A 17,174-nucleotide genomic window follows, 5' to 3' on the forward strand; every position below is an offset into this window, starting at 1 on the left:
CCCTTATTCAGTATTTTCTTTCAACTCTGCCAGAGGTTCTTAACATTTTTTCAGGACCAAGGACATCTTTGAGGATGTGATGAAAGCACATTCATGAATGAGCCTGCACACAATATAAAGGGTTCACCACCAACTCCCTGAAAACCATGGACCTGAGGATAAGAACCTCTGCTCAGGCCCGGCATGGTGACTTACGCCTGTAATTCCAGCACTTTGGGAGGCCAAGGCAGGCAGATCACCTGAGGTCTGGAGCTCAAGCCCAGACTGACCAACATGGAGAAGAAACCCCATCTCTACTAAAAATACAAAATTAGCCAGGTGTGGCGGCACATGTCTATAATCCCAGCTACTCGTGGAGGCTGAGGTAAGAGAATCACTTGAACCTGGGAGGCGGAGGTTGCGGTGAGCTGAGATCACGCCATCACACTCCAGCCTGGGCAACAAGAATGAAACTCTGTCTCAAAAAAAAAAAGGAAAAAAAAAGAACCTCTGCTCTAGAATATCCAAGGGAGGGCACCATCCTATAATTATCATCACTGTTTACAACTCTATAATTCATTAATTCCAATTCTGAATATTAAAGATATATGTTTTTATATGTATATAATAGGGAGAGTTAAAGACTCTCCAAGGAATAAAGGAATTTAGTTCACATTTAGTCTTAAGGTAAAACAGGTTAACTCTAGGTTTCTTACTGGTGGGAAAGGCTGGGAGAGGTGTAAACAGTGTTGTGGAGTGCTGCTTCATTTAAACAAAAGTGAAGATCATCATATTTTCATCTGGCCCCTAATCAAACACGACAGGGAAGACGACAGGACATAGATGGAATTTGTGGTATTCACTAAAATCAGCAGCAAAGGAATTAATGACAAAATACACTCAAAGCATACAGTCCAGACTTTCTGGCTGAACTCCTTGGTATAGATAAAAAAACCAGATCTACAAAGTGGTAAAGAGAATTATTTTACATTATCCACAGGGTTATGGACAGAGAGGTCTCAAGAGACTCCAATTTTCAGAAATAATTTAAAATGAATAGTAGATATCTTACCTGACACCCAGCTTCCAAAGCCTATGGTGCACAATGGCTCTGGATTTGTTGAGGAATGAATGGGTCTGAATCAGGTCTAACCTGTCTCATACAACATTACTAGTCAAACAGAATATAAACCTCATGGCCTAAAATCACCATGAGGTTTAGATCCTATTTCAGGGAAAATTCTAAAGACCGGCATCCAATATATAAGATCTGAGTAGCTGGGCATGGTGGCGCACACCTGTAATCCCAGCTACTCGGGAGGCTGAGGCATGAGAACTGCTTGAACTCGGGAGGCAGAGGTTGTGGTGAGCCGAGATCACGTCACTGCTTTCCAGCCTGGGTGACAGAGAGAGACTCTGTCTCAAACAGAAATCTGAGAACAACTGACTCAGTTCTGCAGTAGAGCTCAATCTCCTTAAGTAGATGTCAAGTTCTGTTCCTAAGATCTATATGGAGATAGATCTAGTCCAGTGCTGTCCAGTACAACTCTCTGCAATGATGGTAATGTTCTATTTCTAACCATGCTAGCCCAATAGACACTTTAAACACAGATACTATGACTACGGACTCAATTTTAAAATGTATTTAATTTTAACTAACTTGAATTTAAATAGCCACATAGAGCTAATGGCTACTGTATTGGATGGTAAAGTTGTGGTCTATACTTCATTGCAGATCTAAAATCAAAGAAGCTTCGAAATGCTAAAACAATGCATAGTCAATAATTTCCCTACCTGATATGCTACAGAAAATTTTAAAAAACAAAACCACTTTTTAAAGAGTAATCTATATTGGCCTCTAATTTTTCTTTTCTTTTTGAGACAGAGTCTCGCTCTGTCACCCGGGCTGGAGTACAGTGGCATGATCTTGGCTTATCGCAACCTCCACCTCCTGGGTTCAAGTGATTCACTTGCCTCAGCCTCCAGAGTAGCTGGGACTACAGGCATGCACCACCATGCCCAGCTAATTTTCTATTTTTAGTAGAGACAGGGTTTCGCCATGTTGGCCAGGCTGGTGTCAAACTCCGTCTGACCTCAAGTGATCTGCCTCCCAAAGTGCTGGGATTACAGGCATGAGCCACAATGCCCAGCCTGATTTTTCTTTATGATATCATGGGTAGTATGTTTAGCTTAAGGCATTTATTCGCAAATTTGAAAGAGGAAACAACTTAGGAACACATACCCGTACATATTGTGACAAGAACACATTATGCCAAGAAACTTCACCTCACAGGATTCCTCACTGATTCCTAGGGCAATCCTGTGGGCAATTACAATTCTGTTTCCTAAATTTCCATTTACCTATAATTTTTCAAGGCTGTCTGTATTTAGAAAATCAGAATACAGTTTTTGTCAATTATAGCTCATCAGAAATATTAAAAACATTGAGAAAAAATATTAAGGAGATATACACTGTAGCTACTTAAAAAAATTCCAGTTGTTGAATCATTACTTCAATGTGCTTAAACAACCTGTATTTTGTGTACAGACTGATAAGTTGGAAATAATTCATGAATATCAAGCAGTATCATCCCTGATGATCTGAACCACCCAAGCCATAATGCTATGTAAAGTACTATTGCCACTTTTATCAAATTGAACCCCATACACACACACTATTCTAGATGCCACCGATCCTTCTTAGGTTCTTTGCTCAAAACGCATGTATGTCCAATTCCAACCAAGAATAAGATAAAGGGCCGGGCGCGGTGGCTCAAGCCTGTAATCCCAGCACTTTGGGAGGCCGAGACGGGCGGATCACGAGGTCAGGAGATCGAGACCATCCTGGCTAACACGGTGAAACCCCGTCTCTACTAAAAAATACAAAAAAGTAGCCGGGTGAGGTGGCGGGCGCCTGTAGTCCCAGCTACTCGGGAGGCTGAGGCAGGAGAATGGCGTAAACCTGGGAGGCGGAGCTTGCAGTGAGCTGAGATCCGGCCACTGCACCCCAGCCTGGGCGGCAGAGCAAGACTCCGTCTCAAAAAAAAAAAAAAAACAAAAAAAAAAAAAAAAAAAAAAAAAAAGAATAAGATAAAGGAGACGGTTTCTTCCATAGTTTCTAGCTGGATGGTTGAAAAAGCAGTTTGCTTTATTGTTACATGGTACTTCAAGGAATTCACTTGTCTTAAATCATTCTGCCTTTCCAACGCCCACATAAAGTAAGTAGGCCATGAACTCTTTACATTGTAGGTTTTTTTTTCTTTCACTCAATCAAACTGCTTTGTGATCAAAAGTTTTTTTAAAAATCACTAAACCATAGTATGCTACTTTCTAAAACCTTAAATGGATGATAAGAAGATAGTGACTATCTCAGATCTGAGACCACTTTCTATAATTAAGAATGTTTTTTGTAGATGTGTAAAAAGAAAGGGCCCAAGAAATGTATCCCAAGCTTGGCATAATGAAGAAATCTACTATTTCATCTTTTGCAATTTGACTTGTTAATTTCTCATGGTATCTATATACTCCTGAACTTCGCTGACACAGGTCCTGCAAATAAATGAGAAACACGTGCCAAGAACACAAACTTTAAAAAGGGTGATTAAGGGTGGGTGTACCATTTATTTAATAAAACTCAGAATATTAAGGAATGACTAATTCAATAGTGGCCCAGAAAAAGGAAACATTTGGGAGACCTCTAATCAAAACAGCAATTTATGAGGGTACAATTAAAAATTCCCATCAATTTTTTCAATTCTTACCTGAATGAATAAATTTCATCCAACCCATCTTCACCTTCTAAAGATATCATCACCATTTTCACTATCTCAAGACCTTCTTTTTGCTGTTCGGTAATTCCTTTTAGTGGAAAGGAGGGCCCATGGCCACCCAAGCGAAAGGTGCCATCTCCTCTGTCCCCACTTCCATCTTCCATGCCAAGCGAGAAAGGCAAGCTATTAAAGAAAGATCAACAGTAGTTAGTGTTCTAATCCTGTAACTGTAACTCATCAGCTATGAGAAAATGAGCACATCAGTCAACCTTACCAAGCTTTGAATTTCTCAGCTGTCAAACGACTCTTACCTACCTTAGCCAATATTCTCCCAGTTTCAAGTGACTGAAACGTCTTTGATTTGTAAAAGGGGAAAATCACTGGCTACTACATAACCAAGTAACTGAAAGGGCAGGGTGGCACAAGGCCTTAGAAAGTCCAGACCCAGGGTCTCAACTGTGGCAAGGATTTCCCTCCCCCTCTCTATTTTACCTTCATTTGCCTTTATGCTGGCTTCCCTCTCTCAGACTGGCCTCTTCCACATTGTAACGGTCTATACGTGTCCCCCTAAATCATTGTTTTGAAATCTAATCACCAATATGATACCATTAAGACAGAGGCCCTTCAAGAGGTAATGAAATCCTGAGGGTGGGGAACTCATAAATGGAATTAGCGACCTTAAAAAAAATGGAGAGGCTTTTTGCCATTTTTGCCTTTTATGTCCTTCCACCATGTAAGAACAGTGTTAGCCCTTTTGACATGGGATGACACAGCAACAAGGCACCATCTTGAGAGCAGAGATCTCTCAGCAGATACCAAATCTGTTAGTGCTGTGATCTTGGACTTCCTGGCCTCCAGAACTATGAGAAATAAATTTGTTTTTAAGATGATTTCTCATTTTATTTGCTACACTTAAAACAGCACTTTCTGTTCGCAATTTTTCTTCATCTACTTAGCAAACACAGCATGATGTAATTTGCATGTCCCACATTATTTATCAGGTAAAAAGTTTCCAGGGAGGAAAGTGTGACACACAAGGTTTGCATCAGGTTACTCCTGTTTCCAAAGCAACAACCAGAAAAGGACAAATGTCATAAAAGCGAAGAGAAAGGAAGTTATCCTGGAAAAAGAAATTACAGTAACAGTTCTGGCTATTCTGCATTAGATCAGAAAAAAGCTTCCTCAGTAGTCAGTAGAAGAAACTAAAAACTACACCAGGCATAGTGGCTCACGCCTGTAATCCAAGCACTTTGGGAGGCCGAGGCAGGTGGATTACTTGAGGTCAGGAGTTCAAGAGCAGGCTGGCCAACATGGTAAAACTCCATCTCTACTAAAAATACAAATATTAGCCGAGCATGGTGGCACACACCTGAAATCTCAGCTACTAGGGAGGCTGAGACAGGAGAACTGCTTGAGCCTGGGAGGCAGAGGTTGCAGTGGGCCGAGATTGCGCCACTGCACTCCAACCTAGGCAACAGAGTGAGACTCCATCTCAAAAACAAACAAACCAACAACAAAAAACCTAAAAACTGCTGGGTGGGGTAACATGCACCTGTAGTCTCAGCTATACAGAAGGCTCAGGTAGGAGGTTCACTTGAACCCAAGAGTTTTAGGCTACAGTGAGCTATAACTATGCCTCTACAGAAGAAGACCTCATCTCTAAAAATAAATCAATTAATTAATTAATTAAAAACAGAACACAGTGCTTCTCTGGCTGCTGGTATTTTTTTTAGTCCAATTACAATAATCAGTTGTACATGGAATATATCAAACAGTAAAACTATGAACTCTACTTTGTATGCTGGAGGTTTGTAGCACAGGAAGAAAGCACATTACCAAGAAAAAAATACAACCAAATAAAAAGCAGATAGGTTATGCTTTCTCTTCTGCACACTTTTCTGTATTGCTCATCAAAAAAAATGGGTAGCTCTTTCGAATAACATTCACAGAAATGCAGTATGCTTCTAACATGTAAAGGCATCCTGAGATTATGAAAAGGGACCAGAAGCTGAGCTGGGCTTCTGAAGTACTGAGAAAAACCTCAACTCAATAAGAAGTGTCACTTAAAAGCACTTAATTTCTCTGAAGTACCATCTTAACAAGTACTGGTTTGATGGGTTATTCTGAACCCATCAAACAGTCATACAGAAAGGAGATGTCACTCAGTAGTTTTAAGAGAAGACTACTCATATACGCAAAACAAGTTCTTCATGTCCCCTGGCATTTTATGAAGCCAAAGGCTTACTACTCTAAGCTACAGGCTTCTTGGCATAGCTCTCAATTTGAAAAACGAGTATTCCCAGAAGATTAATAATTCAACATCCTATATCACCACTCAATTGTCACCAAAAATAGGACAAGAAAAAATAGGTTCCAAATGCAGCAGGAAGGGTTAGTGTAATGAAAAGAAATTTTTGTTAGGGATATAACACAGAGAAAATAAATCCTGGAGGGAAAATTCAAGTTACTGTGCGAGGAGGAATTCTCTCCCTAACAAATTGTGAAATACATATTTTTCCCCTAAAGTTTTATACTCCATCTCTGAATAAACATAAGCAAATCAAATTTTACATATGTGTCTACATATTTTGGATCTGTAAAGAATTAAATATAAACATGTTATGTATTTAGAATGATTCCCAAGTTGGCATTCCTGTCTACCCTAAAACATCCACTCTCTATAGGACACAGTTCTCTAGAGCTGTTTAAAAAAAAAAAAAAATCCATCAATCTGCTAACTGTTTGGGTAAAGCCTTCTATGCAGGAAGGAGACAAACTGGATATCCTCAAAGGGTTCTTCTAATACTCAATTCTTTGAGTCTAACAACACTAAACAATGATCTGCCACTAAGCTCAATTCTTCTGGATCACTGACTTTCATCTTTTTGTCACCACCACTCAGAACAGTTCCTAGAACACAGAAAGTAATCAGCAAATGTTTGCTGAGTAGTCAGTCATCTGACAGATTCAACCTTGGAGCAGAAAGTGAAAATTCCCATAACCCAAGTACTCTTTTATAAAGAGGTCCCATTCAGTGCATTAGGAAATCACAGGATTTGTCTACATGCATTATTCTTAGGCTCTTACAAGAATTGCAGGGAGATGTCACATTTCTTCAAGCTATGAATTATAATATCCAGCTGACTTTTGCTGAATCGGCTGCTGAGGTCAGTGAATATTTCAATATGCCTCTTCTCAAACTTCTTTCCTCTAAAAGACAGAGTTATCATATTAAGAAATCATTCTCCCAAATTATTATTTTTCTACAAATTCAAATATACTTGGTCACTGAGGACAGAAGCTTAGAAACGGATCTGGATAAAGTTAATAAATGTGATTACATTCTAGTAGTCCAATGAAGTTCTCATTAAATTCATAATCAACCTGATATACTTTATACTTTGAACATCTTGGCCAAAATTTCTGAGCATTATGGAAATATTATCTTTCTGGATTCGTAACTCAAATGTGATGAAAAAATATCCCTTCCCAGCCTCCATACAGGCAGAATGTAAACAAAGAATTATCCCAGCATACTATAACTTCAGCCTTGCTCAGGTTCACTTTCTAAATATCCTGCTCTGATTCCATGCAGATTTTGTGTGGCAAGACTCAGCAGAGGATATGTAGAGACTAAGAAATGATTATACAGATTTAGGCCTGGGATTTTAGTGCAAATGATTTTCCTGACAGGCAAGAGGTATGTGTATATGTACATGTACGTCTCCAGAGATACATTTCCAAGGCACAATAATTAAATAACGAATTAGGAAGCAGGCCAGGCATAGAGGTTCATGCCTATAATCCTAATATTTTGGGAGGCCAAGATAGGAGGACTGCTTGAAGCCAGGAGTTTGAGAAAACCTGGGCAAAATAGTGAGACCATCTCTGCAAAAATAAAAATTCTAAAATTAGCTGGACTTGGTGGCATGCACCTGTAGTCCCAGTAGCTCAAGAGGCTGAGATGCAAGGATCTCTTGAGCCCAAGAGACCAAGCTGAGGTTGCTGTGAGCCATATTGGCACCACTGCACTCTAGCCTGGGTGACAGAACAAGACCCCAACTCCAAAAACAAAAACAAAAACAAAAACACCAACATACACACACAACAAAAAAGGGAAGTTGGCCAGAGTTACTATGCACTTAATGACATATGGCTTATACCACTTAGTGTTTTTTAAAATTCCTGGTAATCAGCTTAAATCTAATAGGAGGTATACTGAAATAAGTCAAATGTTTTACTTCTCCCAGAGAAATACTCACCGAATATAGCCCTTCCTCTTTTAAAACTCTTATAAAACAGAAAGGTTGGACTGAACCATTCAATTCTATAAAATATTTCTCCTGCCACACAAACATGTTGCTTGATTAACAATGAATCACAAAGTACATTCAATACATTAACCCATACAATTTTTGCAGAAAGATTCACTTCCAGCTCTCTTCCTTGGAACACTTACATTGTTTCATGTTGAATCACATCCATGCTCACGATTAGTGCATCCAGGACTCAGCTAGTTAAGGACAGGGATATCACCAAACAGTCTCTTCATGCCATGAACATGCAACTCTTTCCAATGAAGTCCACTGTGCTGGAAATTGTGGACACTGAACTATGTGATGACTTAAACGTACGTGCCTGAATGTCCTTCTTCCAAAGTTCACTAACATATATTCATACATTCTATATATCAAAGTACATATTCTGCCAAAAACAACCAAGAAATATAAACAAAAGGTAACCTAACACATTGCATTCATTTAACCAAAAATTATGTCATTTAATAGTATCTAGAACCCATTTTTGGTGGTCACAGTTCATTTTTAAATACGAAGCGAACCATAATGTAGCATTTGCAAGTCACTCCTAACACAACAGCACTTCCCAGTGATCAGGAATAGCACTACTAATTGATTAGAAAAAGAACAAGAGTGATCCCTTAAAATTAGGGGACCTGTGGAGTAAACTGGAAATCTCACTTTGGGTATCAATCTGATTTCTGGCACAAAAACATCTTCCACCCAGAAAAAAAGTAGAGAACACTGGGAGGATGCTCTTTTAAAAATATCTTTTACTGGCCGGGCACGGTGGCTCAAGCCTGTAATCCCACCACTTTGGGAGGCCGAGAGGGGCAGATCACGAGGTCAGGAGATCGAGACCATCCTGGCTAACACAGTGAAACCCCATCTCTACTAAAAAATACAAAAAAACTAGCCGGGCGAGGTGGCGGGCGCCTGTAGTCCCAGCTACTCGGGAGGCTGAGGCAGGAGAATGGCGTGAACCCAGGAGGTGGAGCTTGCAGTGAGCTGAGATCCGGCCACTGCACTCCAGCCTGGGCGACAGAGCGAGACTCCGTCTCAAAAAAAAAAAAAAAAAAAAAAATTTTTTTATCCACCTCCAAACATTTCTAACGAGCACCCCTAAAACCCTCTGCATATAGTCAATGCTCACATGTGCTCCTAGGATCTTCCTTCTTCCTATGCCTCCCAACCTCTCAGTATCATCACCCATGCAGAGAATAGGGAAGTGAGTGGAGGGCTAGGAACCCAGGCACCATTTTAAACTGATTAATTTCACATTAAACCCTATTAACACATTACCTCCCCCTCCTCAGAGCAAAATATACCCATATACTCATAGCTGAAACTCTGGGGGTGTCTCATCAAACTGCTTTACGATTCCCGGAATAAAGGAAATTTCTTAAAGTCTTCTCTGGCAGAAAAAGGATACAGTCAGCCTGTTGAGAACCTGGTTGGATTTTGCTTTCAATGTCCTCCAGTAAATCAAAATCTGGTAGCATCAGATGTCTGTGCACTGTGATGTTCTGATACTGATCCCCACCAGAAAGGGGATTGTCAGTGCCATCCGTACCAAACAGGACTAAAGCAATCTCATCCTTGTTCTCAGCAAACACCTAAAAAAAAAGTCAGATGGCAGAAAACTATATTATAACAACCTGGAAGCAATAAAATACCTAACCTTCAGGGAGCAGGAAAACCAGACCTCCCTATGGCAGATCCCTGGGGTCATATAGTACTGGGCGGGATGAAACATGAGACTCACAGACAATGACAATTCTTAGGTTCTAAACAGATTTTTTTCATTGACTATAAGTCTCACCCTTCCTTTCAGCAGAAGTTGGGGTGTGGAAATAGGAGGGTGGTTAAGTGCTCTTGATGACTTCCAGCCAAATCAAACTCTAATTCTCAATTAGAGAACCAATCATGAATAATTTGAAAAGATTTTAGTATGTCTTTATAGAATGTCTAAGGTTTAAATTTTCCAGAGGTTTAAAAAAAATGCAGGATAGCCTGCATCCCAGCAATTTCACCGGCAGGCATATACCGTACACCCTAGAAAAATTATATACAGATAGGAAGTTTACACTTCTGCGCCGTTTATAATGGGGCAAAAACTGGAAGCAAACTATCAATAAACAGGAGAATGCAAAAATACATTGCAGAATATTTATACAACAAAATACCATACTCCAGTAAAAATGAATAAATTTGTGCAACACATATCAACATGAAAAGATCTTAAAAAAAGGTTGATAAAAGATATGCCACAGAATTACATGTACTATATAAAACCATTTACATACACTTTTGACAGCTTTATACAATACTAAGTATTTATGAGTATATATTCATGTCCAAGTATAAAATATACATGGTACTAACTACCAAAATCCTGAGAAAAGGAGAAGAGAAAAAAAGGGTTAGCAAGGGCCTTCAAGTTTATCTGTAACACTTTATTTTAAAAAAAAAAAATCCAACAAATGTGGTAAAACATTAAGATTTATAGCGTAAGACAATGGAAAAATTGGTTACCTGTATACTCTCTGCATTTGCCTCTTTTATGAAATACTTCATAATAAAGTATAAAAACCAAAAATAGTATCTGACACAAAAGACAGGCTTGTCCCCATCTAATTACTAACACAGGCCTTTTTACATTGATGGGGAAGAGTGCTGTACGAATAGATAATTGAATTCTGTCATTCTTCATTTTTGTAGGGTCTGTTTAATCCTTTAGTCTGTAAACAACACAATTACAATTCCCAGTTGTACATGGAGTAAAGGTGTCTGCTGCTGGATTCAAACATGTCTAGCATAATGGCTGAGCAGGTATCTGCCGCCTAAACAAGCATCCATCTTAAGGCAAGGGAATCTTGCCCTAGAGAAAATCTCAGTCATGGGAGGGGAGAAAATTCAGAATGTAGTAAGGGAGTGGCACTAAGCTCCTGATTCTGACTTCCTGATTCTTTCTCCTTAAAACAGACACAAACAAAAAAACACCTATACTCTTGTTACTGGGGTGTGAGTCGGCAGTTATCCAGAGAAACTCTGCAGCGGCGACTCTGCAGTAATCTCAGTTCTTGGTCTTCTCGAAGTAAAGAATTCAAACGACAGACACAGGCAAAATTTAAAGCAGGAGGAAAAATTTATTTTTAGCAAAGTCAGAGTTTACTGAGAAAGCAGAGTACGCTTGGAAGAGAACCAAGAGGGCGACATAACAAATCAAGTGCGCTGCGCCCTTCTTTGTTTAGTTTTTAGACAGCCCCGCCCCCGCGGCGCCATCTTTTCCCGAGCTTCCAGTTTCCTTTGTTCCTCCCTTGAGCAGGCCGAATTAATCAACGCATGCGCACTAGCCCTGCTTAGGAGTGGGCCGCACGCGTAATGTGTTTACTAGTCATGCGCATGCTCAGTAGAGGCAACTCGCCCTTTTTGCTCGAGCGCCCCCACAGGAAGCTTTTATACCGGTTAAATTTCACCATCTTGCTCTTTTACTGCGCATGCTCGAAACCTTAGGGATTATGGCTTGCTAACTCCAGGTGTTTTCTGTCTGTTGTTAAAATACCTGGCGCCAATCATGGCCACTTATTACCTTAGAGTGGTATTTTATGCCCGCCTGTCTTCCCCTCAATGAGAACCTGACAGCTTTGGGGCCCCTCCCTTGCCCTGCTCATCACTTCAGAGGGACAGATTTCTAATTGCCTAACCATGGTTTCACAAATGCCCAACATTCTCGGAGGCCCTCTCTCCTGCCCTGCTCATGTCTACCTACCTTCTCTAACAGCATACTAGGGCACTGCCACGCTACTTGAATTCCACCAACACAACCATAACCAAGAACAGGGTTAGAGCACCTTCCTTGACACAACACCTCAAGGATTCCAGGTCATCAAGATTTTTAAAAATCTGGAATGACAGTTGGGACGTACTAGTGCTCAACGGAAGTGGAAACACACAGAAGAACAGAAGTGTCCAGGAGGAGCAGCAGTAGACAGTGAAAGCAGAAACTCATGGACTTAGCAAAAGTGGCAGTCATACCAAGTAGAAGGGGCAGAAATAAAAATAGCTGATACTTACATAGTGTTTACAAAATTCCAAGCACTATTCTAAGCACTTTATCTACATTAATTCTTTTATTCCTCAAAACAACCCTATGTGACAGGTATTATTATTCTCATGTTACAAATGGGACACTGAGGCACTGTAGTAGCTAACCTCAAGATAGCCACCATCCGTTCTTTCTCTCCCTGTATTTGCAGGCTACTCTTTAAGAAAGGGAGTCTAATTCTCCTCCCTTAAATGTGACCTAGCCTTAGTGTCTTGTTTGACTAATAAAAAACAAACGACTTTCTGGGGTTTTTAAAAATAGGTCATAAGAAGCCACATAGGCAGGGTCTCATAGAACGGATACTCCTTAGAACCAGCTGCTTCATGTGAGAATTCAAACTATACAGAAACCACATGTAGAGGTTCTAATGGACAGCCCCAACTGAGCTCACAGCCACTAGAAAGCATCGTCTTCCAGCCATGTGAGTGAGCCATTTTGGACATCTCGTCCAGTTGAGCCTTTGGATGACTCCAGCCCCAGATGCCATCTGATTGCAACTGCGTAAGGGGCCTCAATAGAGAATCACCCAACTGAGCAACCCAGTCATCCCACAGAACCATGAATGATGATTTTTTAAAATGTGAGACACTATATTTTGGGGTAGTTTATTACATAGCAAAAGATAACTGAACTAGTCACAAAGAAGTTGAAGGACTTGTTCAAGTTCAGGTTAGTAAATAACATGGCAGAGCAAGGATTCAAACCCAAGTCATCTGTCTCTAGGGACTGTGCTTTTAAACATCACTTTTTACTGCCTCTTGTTTCTGATAAAAACTGTAATAGTGAAGGGGCCAAAATGAGGGAAGAAAAAATATCAGACTGTAGTGGAAGGTGAACTTGTATGTGAGTACACATAAGGAAACTCCCCAGATTCCCTTAAACAGAGGGCTGGACACTATAAGGAGGCTGGTATCTTGCATTAGTAAGGTAGAGGCAACAAGCAGTTGAAACATGGGTTACAAGCTCAGTGTCAATCTGAAACTTACCTGTCGCTGGACAAACATGGTTATCACCTTCTTTGCTTGCTCAAATGGGGATTCTACACCAGGAATGGAGTTACTCATGGTAAAGCCCACATCCATGCACAGCACAACAGCTGCCTGAAAACAAAGTTCCAAAGAGTGTTTGAGAAAAGAAGTCATGAGAAAAGACGGTCAGAATGTCCCTTGCTTATTGTATTCACGAACCTGTATCACTATTTAGTAAAGATGTGAGACAGGGATGTGTTCTACATAAGAATGTTTGTAAGACATGAATTTTCACTACGGAAAACCCTTAAATAGTCCTGGTACTTTCTAAAAGCTACAGAAGTTTCTACCCGGAGAGCAACATGCTCCAGATAGCTGCCACTCCTTTGGTCTGAGCCCCAGAATAACTCCATGATGAGTAGATATGACGCCAACCTGCAGGCCAGCGTTAAACCCAGTTATGCCCAGCATGCATCAGACAAACTGCAGCTGATCTGTAGACCTACAAACATGAGAACAGATGTTTTCATTGTAAGTCACTGATTTGGGGCATAATTTGTTATGAAGCATTTTTGTTACAAGTAACTGCTAGAATCTAGATATATGCTAAGAGGTAGACCCTGACAATTTGAGTCAGTTTGTAAACTGATGATCTAAAATAAAGACACCAAATCTATTCTAGTAAAGGACACAGAAGATAACAAATAATACCAGAACAATGTGCCATGAATAGAAGTATGCACTGGGCACTGAGAGACACAAAAGGAGCATCCACTCAAGACTGGTGGAGGGGATTACCCGAGTGGTGAGGGGGCAGAAAAAGCTTCCTGAATGTGGACTTCCTTGGGTGAGTCTTAATGAGTAGGAGTCAATCATGTGAACAAGGAAGTTACAGACAGAGGGAATCACATAAGCTAAGGCACAAGCCATTACATAGCAATCACGTATGTAGGAGACTAAGAAAACAAGAGAAACATAAACTAAATGCAATACATGTAAAGTTATTTATACCTGGCTTCCAAAGTTTACCTGAATACAAGCCAGAAGAGACCTGGACTGATGGCAACTCACAATTTCAGTGCGAGTTATAAAATCAATCAACAATGTGAAATGTCTTTTGCACCACATTCCCCGCACCTATCTTACTTCATTGCCTAAATACGTTGGTCTGTATCAACAGTGTAGTGAATTCAAAAAGAGAAAAGAAGGGTTTTCCGGTGAAAAAAGATAATAGCAATTGGGAGACCTGGGATCTAGTCCCATCTCTCCTACCCATTAGTTCTGAGTCCTTGGGAATGTCACTTAATCTGTTAATAATACTAAAAGGTAGGAAACTGTTGGACTAGATGAGGTTTAAAGTCCTTTCTGGAGTTAACATTCCTTGACTCTCACTGATAGTCCCAGCAGTGCTTTGTACCGATCAAACAAACTGTGAGCAGTTCTGGGCTAACATCTTACCAGGAAAATTAATTACAAATGAACATGAAACAAGCAGGTTAGGGAAGAATCTGAAGAATACATGATGTAAAGAACAGTAGGAAAAAACTAGATATTTAAGCCAGATGAGAAGATTAAATGAAACATAATAGTCTTCCTCCCCATCATTTTTTTCCCTTTTTTTTTTTGAGACATAGTCTGTCACCCAGGCTGGAGTGCAGTGGTGTGATCATGGCTCACTGCTGCCTCCATCTCCAGGGCTCAAGTGATCCTGCTACCTCAGCCTTCCAAATAGCTGGGACCACAGTTGCACTCCACCATGCCTAGCTAATTCTTAAATTTTTCTTTTTTGTAGAGATGGGGTCTCACTGTGTTGCCCAGGCTGGTCTTGAATTCCTCGGCTTAAGCAATCCTCCCACCTCCGCCTCCCAAAGTGCTAGGATTACAGGCATGGGCCACCGTGTCTGGCCTCCCCCAAGATATTTGACAGCTGTTGTATAAAAGGATTGGTCTGCAAGAAAGACAACAAGATCAACAGATGGAAGTTACAGGGAAACTGGTGCAACTCCATACAAGGGATAAAAAATAACATTTAGAAGTGATCAATAAAGAAATTACTCTTTTTTAAGTGACCTCTTAACCCTAGAAATGTTTTAAAAACCTGAATGAATTTCTATCAAGAAAGTTATAGATGATTTCTAAATGTGGTTGTATCTCAGGCAACATATGAAAAGGAAAGATTATTTTTCACTAGTTTACAAACAACACAATGCACTAATATTAAAAGATTTCTGAAGTAAAAATAGATAACTTGAAAAAAAAAAAGGTGCTAATAAACCACAAAATTCCTTTGAGAACAGTAAAATGTACATCCCAGTTTCAATGCCTGGGGCATAATAACCTAAAAAAACTTGAGTCACAAAATATGCTGTTGCACTTATTTGATACACATCCACAAAAGCTACTTTTAAACCAGAAAACTCTATAGAGGACTAAAGCACTTTGTCATGAATTAGGTATGCAGAAAATGCCATCAAAGGTTTTCAGATATGGAACTTCTTGTCTGGAAGCAGAGTGGTCTATATATCCGAGTTCCTATCTGGCAGCAGTAAGAAAACTGAGAAAAAGAAACGGGGCAGCATAGCAACTCTTCATTTCTATACCAAAGCAATACAAGCTGTTAGAATTTTACTTCCAGTCCATCTGCCACAAACAGCTCCTCCACTAGAGCTACAAAGTTTTCAGGAGCTGAAAGAGGAGGAACAAAGGAGGTGAGTGGCATTATTAAAAGCTCATGATCGTTTTAATCAACATTTCTCAATGACGAGTGCTCAAACTCGTTTCTTGTTTATCTGTAGTGAATGAATTCATTAATCCCTGGAACCACATCTCCCTCTAGTGACCCTTCGGAGACAACTACCACCCTTTTATGTTGAAAAAAAAAATCACTTTAAAATTCATTGTAATTTCTGTTATTGATCTGGGACACCAACGGTCATAGATTTCTAGCAACACAGGGGTTCTCCAGGGCCCTGAAACCAGACTGCTTGGATTCAAATCCGGATTTCACCACGAAAAGCCCACAGTTCTTTATTCCTCGGTTTTCCCACTTGCAAAATGGGGGTAGTTTTCACTTCAAGGGGCTGTGAAGATTAAATGAGATAGGAATAAAAGGTTTACATCCGTCCCTCACAGAGTAGGCTTTCAATAAATGCGGGATATTACGTTATTATAAAGGTAATAATACGACACTTTGCATTTTAAGTTATTTTAGTCACAGATAGTCCTTCTCTTAAGTTTTACAACAAACCCTGTGGGATAGTTGCTTTATCACAGCTAATTTTCACTCTCATAGAGATCTTAAGAACCCAGGCTCCGAAGTAATAGAGGAAGTGGGGTTAAGGAGTGGAATGGGATAAAGGGAGAGAGGGGGAGGCGGGTGGGGAGGGAGGTGAGACAAAGAGCAGATAGAGAGGGAGAAAAGGGATGGAATGGGTGGGTAGTGGAAAATATGGAGTCAGCGAGGCTCAAATTCAGGTCTTGGAACCCGAAATCCCCAGCTTTTCTCATAGCGCATCCCTCGGTCCCGGCCCTCCTGACTGAGCCCACCACCACGATCTTCTCTTGCCCCATTCTTTGGCATGGCCGTGATCCCACGATTCCCGCTTCCGAACCACCCTCTCCGGATCCCCCCGCAAGGGTAAGGCCCAAGCCCATGGCTTTCTTTATACCTTATTCCCCGACCGCACCATGTTGCCGGTCCTCAGGCGCTTTGGTCGCTTCTTCCGGGCGGGAACCTGCCGTCTCGCAACTCGCTTCCGGTGGACTAGCGGCAGATAGCGGGAAGAACCGCTTCGCTTCCTGCTAGGCCTGAAAGGGGCGGGGAAACCGTGCCCCGCAGCTCTGAGCATGCGCAGACTCCTGCCGAGCTTGCGCAGATTCCCGCCGAGCATGCGCAGATTCCCGCCGAGCATGCGCAGATTCCCGCCGAGTATGCGCCGATTCCCGCCGAGCATGCGCAGATTCCCTCCATTACACCCTACTCGGGAGCCTGTGGTCCTTGAGCGTCTTGAAACGCTAGTACGACAAATTTACTGAACGATTCGCTTAATCA

The 17,174-nt window shown here is 40.8% G+C and overlaps 1 protein-coding gene across 1 annotated transcript in view; it reads right to left on the reverse strand.

Annotated features, from left to right (window-relative positions):
* Positions 1 to 16,967, reverse strand: part of XRCC5 (X-ray repair cross complementing 5) — a 107,494-nt gene extending 90,527 nt beyond the window's left edge. Inside the window, exons 1-6 of the mRNA XM_050751263.1 lie at positions 16,792 to 16,967; positions 13,142 to 13,255; positions 9,480 to 9,663; positions 8,209 to 8,257; positions 6,837 to 6,959; positions 3,741 to 3,932 (exon numbers count right to left, since the gene is read on the reverse strand). Of these exons, the coding sequence (XP_050607220.1) occupies positions 3,741 to 3,932; positions 6,837 to 6,959; positions 8,209 to 8,257; positions 9,480 to 9,663; positions 13,142 to 13,255; positions 16,792 to 16,812 (683 nt within the window). The 5' untranslated portion in view covers positions 16,813 to 16,967. The remainder of the gene's footprint in view (positions 1 to 3,740; positions 3,933 to 6,836; positions 6,960 to 8,208; positions 8,258 to 9,479; positions 9,664 to 13,141; positions 13,256 to 16,791) is intronic.
* Between the last annotated feature and the right edge of the window lie 207 nt (positions 16,968 to 17,174).

The sequence above is a fragment of the Macaca thibetana genome, chromosome 12 (assembly GCF_024542745.1).
Source record: "Macaca thibetana thibetana isolate TM-01 chromosome 12, ASM2454274v1, whole genome shotgun sequence".
Classification (NCBI taxonomy): domain Eukaryota; kingdom Metazoa; phylum Chordata; class Mammalia; order Primates; family Cercopithecidae; genus Macaca; species Macaca thibetana.